A 23819-nucleotide genomic window follows, 5' to 3' on the forward strand; every position below is an offset into this window, starting at 1 on the left:
ACGGTTCGTATTGTACGATGCGCCCGTTGACCAGTGTCTTGGTTTCTCAGCATAATATCTCCACAAGAATCTTAATGTGATTTGATTAAAGATGCACCCTTACTCCCAAATAAGATTTAGCAAAATTAATACATTTGTTTTAATATACCAAAAAGGAATAATATATGTCTAAAACAATGGTTCTAATGAAGGATACCGAATTTAATGTGAAAGAAAGGTGCAGAAAACACGGTATTTCTACCTTATAAGGTGATAGAACAGTAGTAAATATTTTAGCACTCACCAATCATTTAATATTTGTGCGTTTTCAGCTATTAAATATACGGTTACAATTTTATTATCAGTAATTAATATTTTCTACAAATGCATTATTTAGTAAGTAGTTAAAAGTTAAAAGAGTTTATCACTCAAAATTTATGTTTGTTAAACATGCGTATGTATTGATTTTTAATATGTCACTTTTATGCTGTTTTTTTGTTTGTTTAAATATGTAACTTAGATAAAAACAAAAGCTTACCTGACAAAGAAACCTTTGCAGTAAATAACACGCAAAATAATATTGTAATCAACGCCATTTTCTATCGTTCCACAGTCTTTTTTGTTATACAGACCCGCGGATCTTTTAATCTTTCTCATAGCAATACTATGGTGGGTTTTTCAAATTAAGAGCCTTTGAGTGGTAAACCACTCGTGAAAACGGATGTAGTGCTTTATTCCACTTTTGACAAGTGCTTGTACGCGGACTTTTTGTTGTTTTTCTTAGAGAAGATACTTAATTTAGGCCTGGCTCACACAGTTACAATTTTGGCTACGAGTTCCGACATCTGAAAGGTCAGTTAAAATATACCAGCACAAGGCCTACTGTTTTCGGTTTGTTTTTACTCTCGTTAAGATATTTCGCTAAATAAGATCATACTCGCCAGCGCCACCACTACGTATATATATACACACTCTACAGCGACATCACTAGAGCAACAGCGCCACCACTTTTAAAACTTTGATGTATCCATAGTTTCTTTCTAAGACGAGTTTGTAAGTGTTTTATTATATATATATATATATATATATATATATATAAACCGGCGTTAGTACTATTATAATATAAAACAGCAAATATCAAAATATGCACAAGTCCAAATCGGGAGAAAAGCTACAGGCACCACAGTTCGCACACTAATGAAACAATTCGTAGCCACCATGTGGTAAAATTGTTCTTACACGGAACCACATTCTCCGATTTTCGAAATAAATATATTATATAAAACTTTAAGGTGGAAGTAAATCATATTAACCCGTGTACAAATAAACAAATGGCACTCATGCACCACAGATGTGTCGACGGCTCATTTTGTTTGTACCATCGATGAGTGGTGGAGCTAGCGTTTAGTAGGCGTGCATCAGTCGGGGGAAATCGGAACTTAAATCTTGGTCAGTGATGATAAATGGTTATTCCCCTACTCGAGTTTTTAAAATAATGTTTCTCGTTAGACCCTGTCTCACGTAGAATTGCCAATTAGTGTCGTCAGCATTCAATGGGCCATTTCAAGATACTAACATCTCATTACAAGAAGTATTAAATCAATATAGACAACTGGAACCAAAAAAACCCTACAATCATAGAAAAGGTTTAGTCCCCTTTTTAGTATGACAACCTTATTTGTCCATACTGTAACGGACAGAGTCCTGTTAAGAGATATAAGTTTTTATTTACGTTCTTGATTCTCGACCCTAGGAAATGCCAAAGCAAAGAAATGTGAGGTTTTATTTTTACCACTTTCCGACCAAAATTGTATAAAAAAAACATGTTTTATCTCAGAAACGGCTGGTTTTGGCATCGGTGTTTTCAAATCAGTCATATATGATAAAACACAACATAACATATCTAAACAGGTCTGCCGAATATTTCATTTTTCTTTAAGCGGTAGTAACGCTCTGAGCCACAAAACATTAGTTCTAAAACGTAAATATGAAAGCTGCCATCTGCTCTTTTGTCAGCAGTCTTATGCCACTGGTTTCCCGACATTGACGCAAACATTGGCTCATTCCAAGACAAAAAAAGTTGTCAAAACAATCGATCGATGAGAGTGCAGCCTTAAGAGTCCATCATGGCAGCGCCCATATTGAACACGTGTTGTTAGTGTTTCCACACGTCAAACATGGGCAATATGTTTAATGTTTTACGGGGGAGAAGAAACGACTTTATACGGTCCTGAAAGTTCATTTTTAGGTTCATCAAAAGCGTAATTATAAGTCATTAAAAGCGTTCATTCATTTCAGGTTTACGTTATCGCATGGGTCTACTTAATGTTAGGTCCTACACTTGAAAGGGATATGGGTGACACTCGGTAACCGGTCCTACATGCGGCCGGAAACTGTGCGACAATCGGTAACCGGGAATGGTGCGACACTCGGTAAGCGGTCCTACACTTGACTTGGATTTGTGCGACACTCGGTAACCGGTCCTACACTTGACTGGGATTTGTGCGAGACTTGGTAACCGGTCCTACGCTTGATCGGGATTTGTGCGACACTCGGTAACCGGTCCTACACTTGACCGGGATTTGTGCGACACTCGGTAACCGGTCCTACACTTGACCGGGAAGTGTGCGACACTCGGTTTCCGTTCCTACACTTGACCGGGATTTGTGCGACACTCCGTAACCGGTCCTACATTTGGTCGGTAATAAGATTTGATCATCTGTCTTGTATTTGGTCACATATCCATTTTAAATGCCTTAAGTCATTGATCGGTCGTACATGCGGCGAGACTGGGAACTTGGGAAAATGTATTATCGCAATTTAAACGTTTACAATCATAGTTTATTGCACAATATATTTGTATATTTATGAATGTTAACAATTCATACAATATTAGATTTCATACATTACTACATGCATCACAATCTACATTTACCGGCATAATTATATTTGAAACAGGGTCAAAACATTATAAGACTAACCGTCGGTATAAAAATAATTATATAACATACATCTATATACACAAACTTTGGACAGGCGACAAAGCCTTTGCACCAATTCGCCAATTTATCTAATAAACACACATTATTCACCGTTTCCAGCCATTATTGAACCATTTAACACTCCAAGATATGGTGACTGAAAATGCCCAATGAAAAACGTGTTATTAAATTCGAACACTTCGCTGACCGCGCCTATTTTCGTTGCTCCCGGGTCGTGAAGGCTGCTGACTATCTTCCCGGAACTATCTATTTCCACACACAGAGCGTGCTTTGGCATGAAGGCGTTGTAGGCTTTCAGCGGAGTAATCTGAAAGGTGGAGAAAAAGTGGACATGCATATTATAACATCACTCGTCAATGCAATAGAGCGATACAATGCAATCGGGACACCTCGGCAAGTATTCAACAGGAAATGTATATCTCGAAGCTTGCCGGAGATGGCCGAGTTGTTACCATTGCGATACAAAGTATTTGCCATTGGATCGTAGCGAATATGTTAGCTACACGGATTTTTTAAACTCATTTCTTTTTAAATACAAAAATCTAATAATTCCAAACTTAAAATTGCAATGCCAAAAATGTAAAAAAAAATATTGAAAATAGTTATTTTTATAAATATGCACTTTGTACTGTCTATATATTCTCACATGTATGTGAAAAAAAAATGTTTTTCAATACTTTTAGTATTTAGTATTTTAAGTAGGTTTGCCCCTGACGGTCCTGGGGCGGAGGGCTAACTCGACGCTTTTGGTCTATAATCCGCACGACAAACTGCAGGTAAAGTTACTTGAATCCTTCCCCATACACACATATATGTCACCACAATCATTGGATGGGAGATCACTGTTCCTTGTATCAATCATCGGGCCGTATAGTCTTATTCCCGGCTGTCAATAGCCCCTCCTCCCACCCAGCCTTTGTGTCCGCCGTCCCCCAGCCGCGATAAAGACACGGCATGTTAAGCCCACAATACGCTGTTGACTGGTATTGGAATGTCAAAAATATTACGAAATCACATAAAACTAACGCGAAAGAAATGAACATACCGCTGCTATAATTTGCTTGATCTTCGGATAGGGCCCAATGATGTCAAGAAATGAGCCGATGGGACTTGAGCCCTGAAACCGCACAGAACCCATGCCCACGTATAAATTACCCCTGGAGTTGGGCTTTATGTTGTCGGGGTAGCCAGGAAGATTGTCAATGAAAATATCGGATGTCCCGGCCTTCTCGCCAGTCAGGTAGTATCTATAAATAAATGAATGCATGTCAAATATTACAAAAGCGAAAGTACGTATTAATTCAATTAATTCAACAAGATATTACACACTCGCCCCCTATCTTCCACTCACTCGCTCGCTCGCCCAACCGCCCGCCCGCCCGCCCGCTCGCTCGTTCGCTCGCTCGTTCGATCACTCCACTCACTCACTCACTCACTCACTAACTCGATCACTCCACTCACTCACTCACTCACTCACTCACTCACTCACTCACTCACTCACTCACTCACTCACTCACTCACTCACTCACTCACTCACTCACTCACTCACTCACTCACTCACAAAGAACTTACACGTAAATCACAAGATGTAACTGGATGCTGGTTTATATCTGTTCGTTATTGAATATTTTCATAATGGTCATAAGATACTCATAGACATGTTGTAAACAAGTATAATGTAACCTTCGTATCCTTGCGATACTCATCTCATTGACGAGGATGTGCGTCCCGTCCCGGGACAGAGAAACGCCGTTAGCGAGGTAGAGACCCGACAGCACGGTGCTACAGAGGCCATTCCGTGGGTCATAACGCATAAGACGTCCTGCAGCCCGATTCTCCAGAACCTGAAGATTGCGTTCACTACTTACTTTAAACACATATTCTATTATACATATATTTCATAACATATTTTATGGCGCTGTCATTTCCAGTACATTAACATTTCAATATTAGAGATCAGTAACCATTATAAAGCGCATAAAAAATGGTAAATGTTAAACATATAGTCGACGTATTGTCTTCAGTGTTATACGTTTCATGAGTAAATGTAGTCTACTCGTATTCAAAGAACTTTTTTCACAAGCGTCTTTGTAACGATCTTATACATTCGGAACTCCTATCAAAAACAACCTCGGATGTATATGGACGGTTCACAATGTCAGAAATCTGTACACTATAACTACGCTGCAAGTAGATCGCGAAGTAATTTCAGTTTAGCAGTTTAAATTAATGATTTAATCTTTGGAATTTTAATCGCGTTTCCAACAATATACTTCACTGGTAAGCAATTTAAACTTAGATCTACAAATACAAGCTTAAACACTACATTTGAATAATGATATAATTCAAATGTTTACGAACTACTTCTACTGGTGTACAAGCATACATCCGAGGTTGTTTTCGATATATATTGGCCGAGGAGTTTTAAATGGGTCTTAAAGCATAACTACCGCATATCTGAAGTCTCTACGCTGCCATTTGTCGGAGGAGTCTGTAAAGTAGACAATGCCATTCCCGTCAATATCCAAACTGTTGAGAAACTTGAACGGCACTCCTTCCGACCCTGTAGGGAATAAAACTGGTTAGCCAGCTCGTTTATGATACGTTCTTAATCATTAATTTAAGAAAAATTATGCTTTGTAACTGTAACTGATCTTTATAATCCCAATAATCAATTCGACATTTAAGTTGATGTAGAACTGCTAGTGTGTGATAACGAACACTGAATTAATGCAAGTGTTTTATCGATAACTCTGTTATTTAATATATAATATTTTAGTACTCACTAATCATTTAATATTTGTGCGTTTTCAGCTATTAAATACATGGTTACAATATTGTTATCTGTAATCAAAATTTTCCATAAATGCATAGTTAGTTGTAAAAGGATTATCACTTAAAAGTAATGTTTGCAAGTTATACATGTGTATGTTTTGATTTTAATAAGAATGTCACTTTAAAAAAATAATGCTTCGGTACTGCAACCGATCTATATGAACACAATAATCAAATTGACATTCAATTTGATGTAAAACTGCTAAAATTGTATTTGATAACGAACACAAATCTGAATAAATGCAAATATTTTATCGATACCTCTGAGGTGGCATGCCACTTATGCAAAACATCGAATACCTTCTGAATTAGCTACCAATATCTCGAAACTTTTGTTTTGGATGTTCACTCGAAGTAAGCCCTTATACGAGTCCACCACATAAAGTTTTCCATCCGGTCCAAACTTCATCCCCTTGGGGCGGCCGCATAAAGGCTCCATTTCCGGTGAGCCACATTCCGGGCTGTCGAGGCCCGTCCGCACCACTAGCACCGCCGACTTCCGCCGGATGTCAATCTGAAGAATCTTCCCGTCAGCAGTACCAGTGTATAACGTTCCTTCACAAAAAGATGAAACTTTGAAATAACAATAGATAAATTGTTATTATTATTTGAAAACAACAACAACAACCAAATGGCAAGTTGTATTGTCCATTTCTATAAGAAAACCTTCAGATCTGCACAGCAGGATGCTCAGATCGCAGATCTGATATACAGCACAAGGCAATAAAGATATAAGATCAATACACTTAAGTAGTGTACTATGAACGGAATGGGTAGGAGGGGGCACTTATAGAAGGCTTAAACTAGGCCGTTAAGAGTGAAAACGTCATATATTCATGAATATCGTGATCGATTTCAGTGTTCGCGTCCTTCCAATCATTCCAACAATTAAAATACAGTCAAACCCCGTTGGCTCGAATTCATCGATGGCTCGAACTGGATATAAAGGACCGTTGTTGTTGTTTTTTAATGTGAGCATTTCCGCTTGGCTCGATTTTTCCGAGGCTCGAGGTATTTTGGTCGATCCCTGAGAGTTCGAGCCAAATAGGTTCGACCGTATATGTTATGCTAGATTTTGCAAGAATTGGATTGTCGTTGGTCGTGAATGTGCGTGTTTTCTTTTTCTTTTGATATATACGTTAATATAATAATATGCATGTTTACTGCGTGGATGAAAAAATAGTCCATATAAGACAACGCTTGTTTAACTCGGTCTCTCCATCAACTGGACCCGGGTTCAATCCCCAGTTAAGAAATAGGCTGATAGCTGACGTAGCAAGCGAAGTAAAATATTTCAGTTTAATGGCACACTTAGAGACTACAAAAATGCACTTTTACTTTAAAATGTACACGTGTACCATTTTCATCCACTGTGAAGGACTCTGGTCCGAATATCTGTCCATCAAACCAGCGCTCGGCCTTCTGCAAGATCGAATTCTTCTCAAGGGGACCCTCGAGTCCAGGCAAGGGGTATGGAAAGCTGTACATTGAAGAGAAAAGTAATGACTTTTAGCCTAGCATGGTGTAATAAGTAGTTTCGGCGGTAGTGTTGTCGGCGGTTGTGGTGTCGGCGTAAGTGTTGTCGGTAGTGGTGTCGTCGGTAGTGGTTTCGTCGGTAGTGGCGTCTAAGGTAGTGTCGTCATCGTAGGTGGCGTCGTTAATAGTGGTGTCATCAGAAGTGGCGTCGTCAATGATGGTGTAGTCGGGCATCGTCGGTAGTGGCCTAGTTGGTAGCAGTCGCGTCGGTCGTGTCGTCATCAATATTGGTGGCGTCAGAAGTAGCGTCGTCGGCAGTAGTGTCGTCGGTAGCGGTGTCGTCGGTAGCGATGTTGTCTGTAGTGAGTTTGGTCGGTAGCGGTGTCGTCGGTAGTGGTGTCGTCGGTAGCGGTGTCGTCTGTAGTGAGTTGGGTCGGTTGTGGTTTCGTCGGTAGCGGCGTCGCCGGTAGTGGTGTCGTCGGTAGTGGTGTCGTCGGTAGAGGTGTCGTCGGTAGAACGTTGCGTCGTCGGTAGTGGTGTCGTCAGTAGAACGTTGCGTCGCCGGTAGTGGTGTCGTCGGTAGAACGTTGCGTCGCCGGTAGTGGTGTCGTTGGTAGAACGTTGCGTCGCCGGTAGTGGTGTCGTCGGTAGAACGTTGCGTAGTCGGTAGTGGTGCCCTTGGTCGAGGATTCGACGTATGGTCGGGCAAAGACTCTAACCATTGCCATAACTCATCACCCGTAAAATATATATTAACATGTACGATGTCGGTTCAAATGGCTGACAGACCAAAACACTTTGTTAAACGGTATTCTTTTTAGAACTTACGTGTATGGAAGAGGGTCGATGGGCGTGGTCAGCAGACAGAAAAAGATCCCTATAATGCCAGCCCATAAAGCGTGAACAGCTTCCAACCTGGCTTGAAAACCACAAACATTAAGCAAGAACATTATCAGTTTAGAACAATAAAAGTAAACTTGTTTCTGGTGGCAATGGTAAATTAATTTGACAGTTCTGCATGCGTTAGATCTTTTATTTGACCTTGCTGTTAAGTGTGTATTTTTGGAAATTGCTAAAATTTGCAAAATGAAAGCTTAAATAAACTAATTTTAGCCATTTAAAATGTATATTACCTGCGTGGGAATACGTGGTTTTCTTTGCCAGAGTCCATGCTCATGCCATGAGTAAAGTAGTCTCCACGCTTTTCCAAAATGTTCACAAATGTGGTTGTATTTCTGAGTTATGGATATGTTGTTTTTTTTCTTTCTTCAGTTGTTTACCGTTTGCAACTATTTAATATTCATTTTACAACCACTCTACAAGCTAAATGTGTTTTCAGTCGCATATATTCAATGCATAATTTCCTATTTACTTCCAACAAGTCACTTCGGCACCATTTCTAGATTAAACCGATATTGTACCAACTATTTAAAATCTGGAGCATACAAGAATAGAGAAAAGTGCAGACTTAACCGTCCAAAACCGTCTGATTCATTTTGTATCGCCGCCAATACAAAGACGGTTGACCGAGCCGTGAACCCATCTGTGTCATTTAAGGACACGGAGTCTTTGACCGGTTGTTGAATGTGGCAGACAGGACGCCCCGAAATGTGTGCATGCGTAGTGGGTGCATTGTTTAAAACATGAGGTTAAAGTACACCATGACCTTCTCATACAGTAAACGCTGATATGATCCCATATTTGATATTTTTATCAGCCGAGCGTAGCCGAATGTTCAAATAATGGAACTCACTGTGACCTACAATTAACTTAATTTAAGTTCCAAATCTATGTGATACAAATGCAAACAAAACTAGCAGTGTAAGACAATAACAAGTAAATAAACCGAATAACTGAAATTGATAAATCAATAAAAAAAAACATTATGGGAAACTATGCTTGTAGTTCTCCTAGCTGTGCTGTGCTGTAACTATTAGTGTAACGTAACCATATTGCAAATTGTATGTCAGAAATAAATCTGCTACACCGAAATAGAAAAGAAACAAGTTTTCGCGTGTAAACAATTTGTCGAGTTTTCTAGAAATAAAATGTCTGCTGAGGGTGGCGGTCAAGTTTTATTGCCGGTTGAGGCAGAGGCTGCAGTAGAGTCATTGAAGCAATTCCCCCTGAAGGAAATAGGTGGACCAAAGTGAGTACTTTTCGTTATATTAAAGGAATTTGATCCGTTCCCATGGTAATTATTCCAACATTTCCTCGTAAAGAAGAGATAAAAGTTTCCTTACCTTTTTTAGCAAATTTTGTTTGATTTTTACGTTATTCAGGAATTATTAAATATTAAAAGTTAAGTTTAATCTAGTTCTGGCTTCCATAACTTTAATGTTGATATTTATTTTTTTGATGTTTACAAGGCATTAAAGTTATGGCGTAACCCCCATAGTAAAGTCAACCAGAATCAATTGAGTGTGATGATGCAATGCAATCACATGACCATGATGACGTCGATGGATTCTATTTATAGCATCGGATTCACATTGTTCATTTAGTTGAATCCAATTGCAGTAAGGCTGTAAATACCTTTTGATAAGTAAAAACAATTTATTTATTCCAAATTTGTTATTAGTTATTTATTAATTATTCGAAATAGAAAAAATAACAGCAAAATCAACACTAGGTCACATGGGTATTTTCTGAAAATCTTGGTGACACGTGATTAAATTTGAACACAACTATGACCTAGATAAGGAATGCTTGTAATAGGATTTATTAAAAAGCTAAATCAACTATCTTTAAAGTGTTTTTTGGTTTTGAAAATGAGTTTGTGAACTACATTTTACTTCATTAACCTAAGGATACAGCTATTTTGTCTGTACAATGCATACAAGTGAAATAACAGCGTGACATAAAAATGTCACGAATTCTGGTAGGGTTTGGATACGGCGTTCTCTTCAGCGAACACATCCAAAAAGGTAATATATAACGTGTTCGCTGAAGTTCTTTAGCTAAGTTTAATCCAGACGATTGGCAGTAATCGTTGCAAATATATTTATTATTATAATAAATAATATAAATAATTTATTTACATACTCCTCCAATAATATCACAATGAATGGTTGTAACTTATTATGTAAAAGTGTCACTCAGCCTTTCATCCAAGAAATTTTGGTTTTGACCCCACAATAGTCAGAGTAATCTATTGGTATATGATTGATGTCTATATTTCACCAAAGAGGTTGAGTGTTCGATCCCCACGAGCGGTAAATTCTAGATTGATTATGTGCAAATTTAGTTTTCAGTAAGAGTGGTTGATTACATGGGTCACACTTCAAGAGTATGTGATATCAGTTGTAGATGTTATGGGCTCCTAGCCTTAATGTACTTGAGATTAAAAAGTGCCACTTTTTCTTTCACAGTTCATGAATAAACTCATTGGCTTTAAAAATATGTATATATAATCTGCATGTTTTCCAGATGGTCAGTTCAGCATGAGGTTTTGGAGAAACTGAACATGCAGGCCATACTTAATGCCTCTGCCCAGGAAGATGAGTTTGTGAAAGACTACCTCATAACCTGTGACAAGGTGAGTAAGCAGGCAGTGAATGCCTGAAGATTTCCATGAGCTCCCAATGATTGATTTCTGTGACCTTACTCATATTTCAAAATTCAGTTGCTTCATTACTGTAAAAGTAAGTAACAAAAATATCATGTAACCTCCTAAGAAGAAGTTAGTATCAATATTACAATTACCTGTGAAATAACAGAGGCACAATAATTCGCGAAAAATGAATACTTCACTTTTCCCTTACACATGACTTGTTTTTGCTTTTAATATAACATTTAGCATTATATTTTTATTGAAAGACTTTGGCATTATTTGTCTGTGACCCAGAAATTGATGTTTTTTCTCTTTTTACAGTTGTCTTTGTTGATATATGATCTCCTGGCCACAGAGGTTTGGAAGGAGAAAGTCTTCTCTGAGATTCTGGACACCGAAGACTTTGATCCCAAAACAACTTTCCCTTTGTATATGGTGGTACGTATAGATCTATGTCATGTCAACTTTGAGCCCATAACAACTTTCCCTTTGTATATGGTGGTACGTATAGATCTATGTCATGTCAACTTTGAGCCCATAACAACTTTCCCTTTGTATATGGTTGTTACGTATAGGTCTATGTCATGTCAACTTTGAGCCCATAACAACTTTCCCCTTGTATATGTTGGTACGTATAGATCTATGTCAAGTCAACTTTGAGCCCATAACAACTTTCCCCTTGTAGATGTTGGTATGTATAGATCTATGTCAAGTCAACTTTGAGCCCATAACAACTTTCCCCTTGTATATGGTGGTATGTATAGATCTATGTCATGTCAACTTTGAGCCCATAACAACTTTCCCCTTGTGTATGTTGATATGTATAGATCTATGTCAAGTCAACTTTGAGCCCATAACAACTTTCCCTTTGCGTATGGTGGTACATATAAATCTATATCATGTCAACTTAGAGCCCATAAAACCCTTATATATGGTGGTTCATTCCGAGACAAATACTATTTTTTTAATAAAAACGGTTAATCTGTGAGAGTGCAGCTTTAACATTATGATAAGCTTGTATACCCTAAAGCATGAGACTTTGAGCTTCAGCTCCCTTTGTTTGATAACTGTCTTTTTTATACAACAGCATGTTTCAAACCCCCAAAAAACACCTAAAAAATAATGCCTCAATCGTAACTGCTACAGCTCTACCATGAGGCGACTGTGATTAACCTGCTTGAGACAACCATGTTTTACCGAGAAGTGTGTGAGGCAGCAGAGGACTGTGTCCTTGACCTTGTAGACTACTGTTACAGGAAACTCACACAGCTCATAGCAAGGTATGATACATTCCTTTACCACTTTAGCTTTACTGATTGTTATAACATTGGTTTTGATGGCGTTGTGCTAAAACTTACTTACGCCTCGGTAATTTGTAAAAATAGATAAAGATATGGCAATGAGACTTGGTACCAATCACTGTCATTGACAACACACACATGTATAACAAGTCCCATAATTCTTTATTTGTTTTTATCAGTGCCTCTTGTTTAGAAAATATGATTTTCAATTTTACAATATATTTTTAGAACAGAAAACATAATTGATGGCTGCTGCAGACTGATCACATTTACCTTTCATTTTAATTATAAAGATCATTTATTTAATATGTGTATTTAAATCAATCTGCTCTCAGATATTATGTAGTAGTATGTGTATAAATATTATATATATCCTTACAACCTCCTTCAAACTTCAGTTCTTTTGTGAGGGAATGCATTTGTATCACTGTGGTAATGCTGCTGCAAGAGGTTGTAAGGGTATATGCATGCATATCACTGTGATAATGCCGCTGCAAGAGGTTGTAAGGGTATATGCATGCATATCACTGTGCTAATGCCGCTGCAAGAGGTTGTAAAGGTATATGCATGCATATCACTGTGATAATGCCGCTGCAAGAGGTTGTAAGGGTATATGCATGCATATCACTGTGATAATGCCGTTGCAAGAGGTTGTAAGGGTATATGCATGCATATCACTGTGATGATGCCGTTGCAAGAGGTTGTAAGGGTATATGCATGCATATCACTGTGGTAATGCTGCTGCAAGAGGTTGTAAGGGTACATGCATGCATATCACTGTGCTAATGCCGTTGCAAGAGGTTGAAAGGGTATATGCATGCATATCACTGTGGTAATGCCGCTGCTAGAGGTTGTAAGGGTATATGCATGCATATCACTGTGCTAATGCCGCTGCAAGAGGTTGTAAGGGTATATGCATGCATATCACTGTGCTAATGCCGCTGCAAGAGGTTGTAAGGGTATATGCATGCATATCACTGTGCTAATGCCGCTGCAAGAGGTTGTAAGGGTATATGCATGCATATCACTGTGATAATGCCGCTGCAAGAGGTTGTAAGGGTATATGCATGCATATCACTGTGCTAATGCCGCTGCTAGAGGTTGTAAGGGTATATGCATGCATATCACTGTGCTAATGCCGCTGCAAGAGGTTGTAAGGGTATATGCATGCATATCACTGTGCCAATGCCGCTGCAAGAGGTTGTAAGGGTATATGCATGCATATCACTGTGCTAATGCCGCTGCAAGAGGTTGTAAGGGTATATGCATGCATATCACTGTGCTAATGCCGCTGCAAGAGGTTGTAAGGGTATATGCATGCATATCACTGTGATAATGCCGCTGCAAGAGGTTGTAAGGGTATATGCATGCATATCACTGTGCTAATGCCGCTGCTAGAGGTTGTAAGGGTATATGCATGCATATCACTGTGCTAATGCCGCTGCAAGAGGTTGTAAGGGTATATGCATGCATATCACTGTGCTAATGCCGCTGCAAGAGGTTGTAAGGGTATATGCATGCATATCACTGTGATAATGACGTTGCAACCCTTGTCACCAACAACTGCATATAGAAATAGAAGGAGATATTGAGTAGCTGCAACAGGTTGAAGATGTGTGTAAATGCCGTGGCAGTTGCAGGACATCTACAGTTGTGTTAATGCTTGTTGCAGGAGTGAGGAGTCAGAGGAAGAGAAAGATGAGGAAGTGGATGTGAGCCAGGACGTCTCCAAAATGGTGCATGCATCTAACTTACAGGTAGTTGCAATTTTTCTGCCAGTAAGTCAAATGTAAGTTGAAATTATAATGATTGAAGCTTGAGTTCTTTACAACTTTCACTTTGTGTTGAACATTGTATGAATAATGGTTGTGTTTGTTTTATTCCTTAGAATGGGATTATAAGTATCTATCAAGTGTTTCCGGTACGGATATAAAAAAATTTATAGTATTTTTTGCATATCTAAAATTATCAATTTGTGGGAAAATTGACGTGAAAAACTCCTTTTTGTACATTTCACTAAAAAGCGCCTGCAACATATTTTACTGACATCATAAAGTGCGGTAAATTTAAAAAAAGTGGCGCGTTGTTGTGCATGAATCATCTTACATGGTGCATGTAAGACGGGTTTTTCTAGCACTGGTCACATGATATGCAAGAAAATAATATCTGTCATGAGTTTACGGTCCGGATTGAAAAATCTGAGTCAAGGTCACCTGCATTGCACATTGACATAGAAAAATGCATTTTTGTGAAAAGGGCCCTGATGATGTTAACACATGTCATGATGCTCAGTAATTTTTACTCACTGCCTATGTCAAGAAGTTCCTTTAATATAACATGTTTCATGGGTTATTTTGTTTTGTTTTGAAGATATATTTTTTGTGAAGATTTTGTTTATGAAAATCATGTATTGAAATATAATAATTATGCTTACATCAAGTGTAAAATGAAAGAAATTAAAGGTATTCCATCACAGTGCATGACTCATCTAGCATGGGGGGTGCACGATAGAGTTTTCCAGCAAGACTAAATTCAACGGATATTCCTATCCGGTGTGCTAGAAATATGTACCTGTGTTCTTTATGAGAGGTCACAAGAGGGTGTCCTGTTAAAGATTGAACATGTGACCTCCTGGCTGAGAGCCAGCACCTATACCACCACAAGACAACCTCACATATGACATTTGTTCAGCAATATTTAAAATTCATATTCAATTTTAAAGAGCGTGTTGCCAGTATCTAAGACTGTCATATTCTGGATGTCACTTATATTGTTTGATGCTAATTTTTTTTCTCCAGTAATAGACAATTTATTTCTGTAATTTATTGTCTTCTTACAGAAGTAAAGGATTACAATTTATTGATACCCACATGACAGTCACTTAATTACAATTAAAAAAATATTCAAACAAGACATGTAATTAGTTGACTGAGGCCTAAAAAAATACATATGGTTTGGGTTACCCCACCCTACCTGTGAAATAGGCCCCAACCCTACTGTTTTTACAGTCAGATAGTATTTTTTTAAATTAAAAGCCTACCTTCCCTACCTGTTTTTGAAAAGGAAATAACCCTAACCAAACCATTTCATTGGCCTGATGTGTAATTTAATGAACTTGCATTTTTCAGGAACTTGAAAAACAGGACAGGAAACTGAACTTTGAGATCTGCATCAAAGCTGTGTCACTGCTCAGATATATTGTTGACCATCTTGAGGGGTAAGTTGTTCTCACGTTATATATAAGTGTTCATTGTTACGTTACTATAAGTTAATTCATTCTTAAGATAAAAAAGATAATATGAACATGATTATTTAATCTTGTAAAAACTTTGTATATATAAGTTAGCCTTTTTGAAGTTTTCTAAAAAAAATATTGAAGTTTGTGTACTTCCAACTTCCAAGGCATCAATTTTTAGCCCTTTACTACAGAGTTATATACTTCCAAACTTCCTGTAACGAAAGCCCTGGATATCTTACCTAAACATGGTAGTCTTCAGCACCCTCACTGTCCCAGACAAGCTTTTCCAGGGGATGGTCCATTGCCAACTCTATCATCGCCCATATTTCTTTACACACTAATCATTTTTTGCAATACATTTTATGTTATGAACATAATCAGTTCCACACAAACACACAGACACACACATTTATAAATCAAGTAGAGTGAGAGCTATACAATTATTAGTGCTTGGTTAGTGATCCTTGTGCTTATTTATGATGTCCAGTTAGTTTGTCTACAATGTACTTACCAGTAGGTCAGCGTGTCATGATTTATGGGACACTGTGACCCAGACAGAGTGGAATGTAGTTTAATGGGTAACAGGTAAGTATTGTCCTTCATTCTGGACAATGAAAAATGATGTAAGTCATGATAAACATTTTTTGAATTATTAAAGTAGTTCTGCCCATCTGTAATCCCATAAATTAACCACCGTACTTGGATTTTATTTAAATGCAGTAATTAATAAAGAAAAGAAAAAAAAATCACATGGGTGTATTGTTTAGATTATTTTATATAGGTCTTAATTGTGTGGAATACAAAGTAGATTTACTGAATTGAATGTGGTCTTGTCAATTTGATGATGCATTAAATAACAACTGACATCCACTATCTGATGTTGCATCTCTGTAGTCACGAAAATTGTTATTTTATTGGTTTTCCGGTTACCTCTTAGTGTGATGACATGCCTGCTAAACACACACACCATCCCCCAACTGCTGGTGCAACTAATAGAAACACCCCCATAGTATCCCATACTTATGTTGTTTTTCCAGGTTATCTCTAAGTATTATGACACGCCTGTTAAACACACACGACATCCTCTAAACACTGGTGCAACTAATAGGGACACGCCATAGTCTCCCATGCTTAATGTTGTTTTTCCAGGTTACCTCTAAGTGTGATGACATGACTGCTAAACACACACACCATCCAACAACTACTGGTGCAACTGAAAGAAACACTCCCATAGCCTCCCATGCTTAATGTTGTTTTCCAGGTTACCTCTAAGTGTGATGACATGACTGCTAAACACACACACCATCCAACAACTACTGGTGCAACTGAAAGAAACACTCCCATAGCCTCCCATGCTTAATGTTGTTTTCCAGGTTACCTCTAAGTGTGATGACATGACTGCTAAACACACACACCATCCAACAACTACTGGTGCAACTGAAAGAAACACTCCCATAGCCTCCCATGCTTAATGTTGTTTTCCAGGTTACCTCTAAGTGTGATGACATGACTGCTAAACACACACACCATCCAACAACTACTGGTGCAACTGAAAGAAACACTCCCATAGCCTCCCATACTTTATGTTGTTTTTTCAGGTTACCTCTTAGTGTGATGACACGCCTGCTAAACACACACGACATCCCACAACTACTGGTGCAACTAATAGGAACACCCCCGTGGTCTCACAGGAAAGATGGTAGGTATCAGAATACTCAAGGGTTTAGTGAATCACTAAGAAGAAATTTATTTTTATATAGTTCACAAAATTCCAAAAATATTAAACCAATCATAATGTGACTACTTGAGGATTGGCTAGCCATTTTTTTGAGGCAAACAAATTTGATCACCTTGAGCAAAAATTAATTGCTGATGGCAGCTTGAAATGTTGTAAATTCTGCCCTTGGCCTTGCGCTAAAATGCAGTTGTTTTTAGCTTGACTAGTTGAAGAATAAAGAGAGTTTAACTACTTAACCTTGCGTCGCCTTCAGCTTCCCAGACACATCCTGGTTCAGATTTGCATGTAAGCACCTTTAAGACATTGTCTCAGCAAAAACATCATGTATTGCATTGAAACTTAATATATGTGTTCCCATCTATCTAACATACTTAATTTATGAACACTATTTTAAATAAAATGCAAATAATGGGGTTTAACTATTTGACTAGAAATTTCTGGTTAAGGTTTTGCATGTAAGCACACATATGTTTAATATCTCAGCAATTACTTGATGTTTTGCATTGAGACTTTATACAATGATACTCAACCATCCAACTAACTTAAACAATTAAGTAAGATAACTTTAATGCTTGGTAAGGTCCTTAATTATTTTACTTAGAAATTCTGATTAAGGTAAGTCAGCAACTACTTGATGTATTTCATTTAAACTTTATACAATCAAGTAAGATAACTCTATTTTGCATATAATACAAATTTTGCCTCTTCATTATTTGACTTGAAATTCAGTTTAAGGTTTTGTATGAAATAAAACTTTATATCGATCCATACATGTTTCACCAAAACATTGCAATTCTTAAACTTGATAGTCTAGCACGCTGTCTCATTGAAAGCTGTTGTTTACTTGAGAATAAAGTTTTTCAATATTGTTTTAATAATTCATAAAATTCAAAATATTTGTAATGGCAAGACGATAACATTGGATAGAAGGCTTTGATGCCATTAAATAGAAAATGACTATTTCAACCTTTCATGAAATGTTTGCATTGATGTTTCAGGTAAACAATACAAATACATAGATGGAAAATGGGTACAAGTGGATTTTGCAGATAGTTTAAAACTCACAAAAATAGAAGGACAGGTAATTTTACTAGTATATGCAGAATTACCAATTTTTAAGATTTAGCTAAATTAATGAATACGTAGTCTATCGTTAAATGTTTTTTGCCATAATGAAAGTCTTCAAAGCTACGAAAAAATTAAAATTGAATTGCAAAAAAAAATCAGGTATACATTGTAGATGCACATTTACATTGTAAATATTTGCCTTACATGTATGTTGTATACATGTTATTGTGTGGTTGTAGGTCTGGCTTTCCATATTCCAACTGCTAATGTCGACAGCCTGTCAACAGAAATACGAGCTGGACACATACAGGAAAAACACAATACTTAAGGTAGTGTAAAGCGTGTCTGTCATTTAAGCTTATCTTTACCTTAAGTTAAAAATTTAATAGACATATACAGCTGTCCATATTGTAAATTGATACTTGAACAGATTTATTATCATCTGTTTATAAAATGGTATGTATTTTTCTCACCAGTTGCGATCATTCCTGACGGAGCCCATGTTGGACCAGATTCCTATGCTGGGGGAGCTGCAGCGTTACTTGGAACACCTGTCCATGATGGACCCACCTGCACCCAGGAGAGAGGTCATACTTGAACAGGTACGTCAAAGGTCGAGGAGGGAGGGTTCGTAGTGTTTTTAGGTGTGGCCATGCCCTACCCATGGGACAGCTGTTCATTATGGTTCCATCTCTACCAAGGGGAGAGGTCATACTGGAACAGGTACGTCAGAGGTCCAGGAGGGTGAGTCTGTGGTGTTTTAAGGTGTGGTGTTGTGCACTACCCCATGTCCATGATGGTTCCATTTCTCTTCAAGGGGGGGGGGGGGGGGGGGTCCCTACTCATGAAACACCTGCTAATCATGGACCCATCTGCACCCACGAAATAGTTCATACTGGAGAAGGTAGGTCAAAAGTCAAGGTCGGTGGTGTATTTAGGGTCGGCAGTGCCCTACCCCATGGGATAAACGTGTATTATAGACCCCATTGCACTCAGGAGAGAGGTCATGTTAGAACGGGTAGGTCAATTTGAGGAGGTAGGTTGTATCAAGGGTGTGCCATGCCCAACTCATAGAACATCTGTCCTTAATTGAACCATCTGCACCAAGGAGAGAGGTCAGATGACAGATGGGTCAAGGTCAGAGGTCCAGGTCCTGTGGTGTATTAAGGGTGGCCATACCCCACCCCATGGAACACCCTGTCCATTATGGACCCACTACTTAGGTACAAGAGAGGTTATATTGGAACATGTAGGTCAAAGTTCAGTTAAGGGGTGGGGGAGGTCTGTGTTGTATTAAGTGGTGGCCATGCCCTACCTCATGGAACAGCTGTCCATGATGGAACACCTGTGAGATATACTCTACACCTCCTATAAGTGTCACAAGTTATAGCCATTAAGTTTTCTTCAGGACAACAATAAACAGGCTATTGTGTTCACTTATCAGATGCTTAGTATGCAGTTGTTTTTTTATTTAGCATTTATACTTCACTGCTAAACTAGACACTTAGATCCATGTACATGTAAGCAATCATTTAGTGTTTTTGACTCATCTTCCGACCTTAATCCCCATGCTTTTTTTGCAGCAGACTGGCTTACTCATGCCAAAATGTCCTTCATAAATAATGATGTATCTGCTATCAACTGTCACTCATATTGTTCTGTATATACACAGGTACCTGAGGTCCGTGATTACATTCTGCACAGTAATGAGGGCAAGTGGAAGAAGATTGCCAAGAAGCAGATTAAGTCGTTCTTTGACCCGTCAACCAGTGACCTCAAGATGCAAGCAAAGAGGTGGGCACTTGACTGTAAATAAGCAGAGTTATATATTGATATAATGTAGGAGGATTTTTCATAGCCTTTGTGGCATAGCTACAGTATTGTGCACCATACTGAATACTGCGTGCAGTGGTGATTTCATTCAGTTTATTTTGTTGTGATCTCTTATCTGCTGAGAATAACAAACAAGTAGTACCAACTGCATATGTACATAAAGCTTTTGTGTATTCTGTTTGTCCACAATTTTCTATTGTTTTAATTAGTTTAAACCTTTTTGATTGCAAAGATTGTGAATCAAGTTATCACAACATTACCGGTATATCAATCACTCACGTTGGCACAATGTTACGCGAGAGTGTGGTCTTGTCTGGCTTGGTGACCAGTTACCAAACTCACACGTGCCCAGCCTGGGAATCAAACACAGGTAGCCTAGATGAGAAGCGAGTGCGCTAACCACTGCGCTAGCCGGACAACCAAAAAAAATGCTTTAAGGAGACCTTTCGTACCATTATTCAGTTTAGGAGCAAATGCTCTTTCCAAAGCTTTGAACAACAGTGTTTTAATAATCTTTTGTCCAGGTGGGCAGACACTTACAATTTTGATGTGATGGAGGGGTTACTGTCCGAGCCGCCAAAGTGTGCCAAGTGTGGTGAAGATGCAAGCAAGCGCTGCTCTCGATGCCAGAACGAGTGGTACTGTGGAAGGTAGGTTCTAGGAAGGTTGCTGTTATTAGAGTTTTTTAAATTATAAGTTTCTTTGAGACGCTGGGTAGGTATTTTGGGTGACTTCTAAATGTGTGATGTAAACCTTGTTTCTATATTTATGCAGAAAGGGCATGCAAGACATATATATGGCCTCAATTTCTTGAAACATATTAAGTACCTTATAACAGGATCAAGCTCAGCAAATTTCTTTTTGAATTGGTATAAACTGTGTTATATTCTCCTTTTTTAAGAGTTCTGGCCCCATTTTCTTGGCTTATTTCAATTAGCCAAAATACATACCTACTTAAATGGAATTTTGATAATCGAAAAATGGTTTATTGGTTTTTATCCTAAGTAAAAAAAACTCCTGACTAAGAAAATATATGGTAAGACAAATTATTGAAAAACAAAAATAGTGAGCTTAGCTTAATCCTGTTATAAGGGTCTTATGAAGTTTTGAGAAATTGGGCCAAAAGCTTTTAAAGGAAATAATATATGAGATAAATAAGATTTACTATACTTTTTGTTTTAAAAAACCATATTTAAGTAAGTAAATTTGCTAAATGAAATAAGATACTGACTTTCACTCCTCCCTAACAACCGAAATCTGTTTGGTTTAAAGTGTTGGCAGAGGGGGTTGGGAGTACCCCTCATGAGAATTTTCAACAATTTTGGTCCGAAATGGTGCATTTTGGGTATATTTTATTACTTACCCCTTTTATCGAAATAAAAAGTAAACTTGGACGCTTTTAGGATCTGCTGGATCCACAAGTGTCGATCTGGTATTAATTTGAAAAAGGAGCATAATTATTAAAAACAAACTTTACTCTAAAAATGAGAATATATCTTTCTGTATGATGTGTATGAAAAGAAAAGGAAAAGAAAATGGTATCACCTCAATATTGATATCACATCTCTTTGTCTCAAATTATCCTGATTTTGAATACAGAACAGAACATGAATTTATTTTCGTTCAAAAATTCAACATAATTACATACAATGAACTAGTTCAAATTAATGATCCTTGATCATTGACATGAAATAATAAGTGTTCATGGATGTATGGTGATCGGTGAGTCAATACATGAAACGAAAGAAACTTAGTATTTAAGAACACAATATGGTTTATTGTTATGAATACATTTATTACAGGGAGTGTCAAGTGACCCACTGGCAGAAACACAAGCAGGCCTGTGATCTCATGTTTGACTCTCTCAAGAAACTCAAGGAGCATGAGCAAGCCAAGGGATGATGCTACTAACCTGAGATCTTGTTTTTTTACTTGTTCAATTTTCTGACAGTTTTGGACCTTTTTGTCTGTGTTAAAACAAACTGTTAGGCCTACAGTGTCTTGTTTCTTTACTTAAAGTGTCACTCATATTTTAAATCAGTACATACACATTTATAACACATAAATTTTGAGTGTTAAACCTTGAACTACTTACTAAATAATGCAATTCTGGAAAAAAATAATAACTGGTAACAGATTGTAACCGTGAATTTAATAGCTGAAAACGCATAATATTAAATGACTAAAAGTCCTAAAAGATTTACACTGATCAACTTTTGTCGCATAAGGTGGAAATAATATGTTACTGCACCTTTCTTTCAAATCAAACATGGACTTCATAAGAACCATTGTTTACGATATCTGTTCATCCTTTTTGTTAAATTAAAACAATTGTATTAATTATTTGGGCGCAAGAGTGCATCTTGAAGTCAACAAAACATTGCTTGGCAACAAATAGGATCTTTCTATGCCTCTCTAAATCTAAGACTGCGGTAAAGTGTACTGACCATGTTGAACACTTACAAATATGATCAGGAACGGTGTATTGAAAATAGCTTTGTCATATTATACTATGTATAGGACGCACTTTTTTACCCCAGAATTGTTGGGAAAAAAATTGCCTGCGTAACTTTTCTTCTTATTCTATATGTATCAGTTCTTGTTTTCATTTGAATGATCTTTCAATTGACAAACATTTTGCTTTATTCCATCTTGTGCAAAAGCTACAGTACCGCTGTCTGATTTTAATATCATTATGAGGAGTGTATAAAAAGTATTTGTTCAGATTATGTTTGCATTAATTGAAGTATACATCCATTATAGGTTGTATTTGTGATGTGTGTTCATGTATCTTAATTTATTTATTTTAATGAAAACATTCCTTTTGATAATAAACAATTTGAAAATAATTTTGTTTGTTTTATGAATTTCAATAGAAAGGATTTAAATTATATTTGATAGCAGCAGTGCATTCAGTAAGGCGAGCGTTTACCAACCGCTCATAAATGTTTTGTTTTGTATCCCTGTTGCAACGCAGCGCATACACTTAAGGCGGAAAACCAAACAGCAAATATTCTCCGCAAACATGTTTACTGCTGGTTCAACTCTATAGAATACAGGTCAAGTTTGACACTAGTTACAAACCCGTATTCTTTACTGAGTGAGGCTACTTTTCAATTTAAAATTTGCATACTAAGGTGTCCCGACAATACTTGATGGAAGGACTGATAGTTTCAAATAATATGTGTTTATCGCCATAAAATACTGGTCAAGTTAGACTTTGGTTACAAACCACTATTATTTAGGAGTTATGTCCCATTTTCAGCCTAAACTTTGCCCAAAATAAAACAATGTCAAGATGATTTCTTATTACAGGTTTGACAGATTTAAATAATTTAAGATTTTAATTCAGGGTACACATAGTTCACACTATAAAATACAGATTAAAGGGACTTGACACCAGATGGTCCCAAAACAGTATTTCCTAAGAGCAAGCCTAGATTTGTGGCCGATAATACATCATTTTACATGATTTAAAGAATAAACCAACAATCGTATCTGCCTTCATGTTGTCTTAGTTTCCTCGCTCAAGTGTGGAATATGTTCTCCGATCACCTTGCAAGTCACTTGATCGTTTCAAACACTAACATGTCAACAAGCATTATGCCAACTTGCCGTCTTTCTTCATCAGTATTTATCTCTTTCAACAGTTTCCATCGATTAATTTCATGTTTATCTGTCAAGTACTAAGTTGTTTTGCAGCAGTGCTTCCTAGCACTGTACGTCCTTTTAGAAAGCCATGAAGTTTAAACTTCTTATTAATTTATATAGTCACTCTTGTTGGCACGATGTTGCC

At 37.5% G+C, this 23819-nt stretch overlaps 3 protein-coding genes across 3 annotated transcripts in view; 1 reads left to right on the forward strand and 2 right to left on the reverse strand.

Annotated features, from left to right (window-relative positions):
• The window catches only part of LOC128218293 (coadhesin-like), a 36285-nt gene extending 35624 nt beyond the window's left edge, over positions 1–661 (reverse strand). Inside the window, exon 1 of the mRNA XM_052925939.1 lies at positions 518–661. Coding sequence (XP_052781899.1) covers positions 518–575 — 58 coding nt within the window. The 5' untranslated portion in view covers positions 576–661. The remainder of the gene's footprint in view (positions 1–517) is intronic.
• Positions 662–2982: 2321 nt separating this feature from the next.
• LOC128216038 (adipocyte plasma membrane-associated protein-like) lies at positions 2983–8463 on the reverse strand. The gene is made up of 8 exons (XM_052922631.1): positions 8426–8463; positions 8121–8207; positions 7175–7296; positions 6117–6371; positions 5432–5544; positions 4665–4825; positions 4027–4228; positions 2983–3288 (listed from the first exon to the last, which is right to left on the reverse strand). The coding sequence occupies exons 1-8, from the start codon at positions 8461–8463 to the stop codon at positions 3064–3066; spliced, it is 1203 nt and encodes a 400-aa protein (XP_052778591.1). The 3' UTR covers positions 2983–3063.
• Positions 8464–9294: 831 nt separating this feature from the next.
• On the forward strand, positions 9295–22866 carry LOC128217739 (zinc finger MYND domain-containing protein 10-like). The gene is made up of 13 exons (XM_052925092.1): positions 9295–9441; positions 10722–10830; positions 11167–11283; positions 11992–12125; positions 13819–13903; positions 15275–15363; positions 16983–17083; positions 18121–18203; positions 18430–18519; positions 18667–18792; positions 19863–19984; positions 20548–20673; positions 21826–22866. Exons 1-13 carry the CDS (start codon positions 9341–9343, stop codon positions 21923–21925), a joined length of 1383 nt encoding a protein of 460 aa, XP_052781052.1. The 5' UTR covers positions 9295–9340; the 3' UTR covers positions 21926–22866.
• The last annotated feature ends 953 nt before the right edge of the window (positions 22867–23819 follow it).

The sequence above is a fragment of the Mya arenaria genome, chromosome 14 (assembly GCF_026914265.1).
Source record: "Mya arenaria isolate MELC-2E11 chromosome 14, ASM2691426v1".
Classification (NCBI taxonomy): domain Eukaryota; kingdom Metazoa; phylum Mollusca; class Bivalvia; order Myida; family Myidae; genus Mya; species Mya arenaria.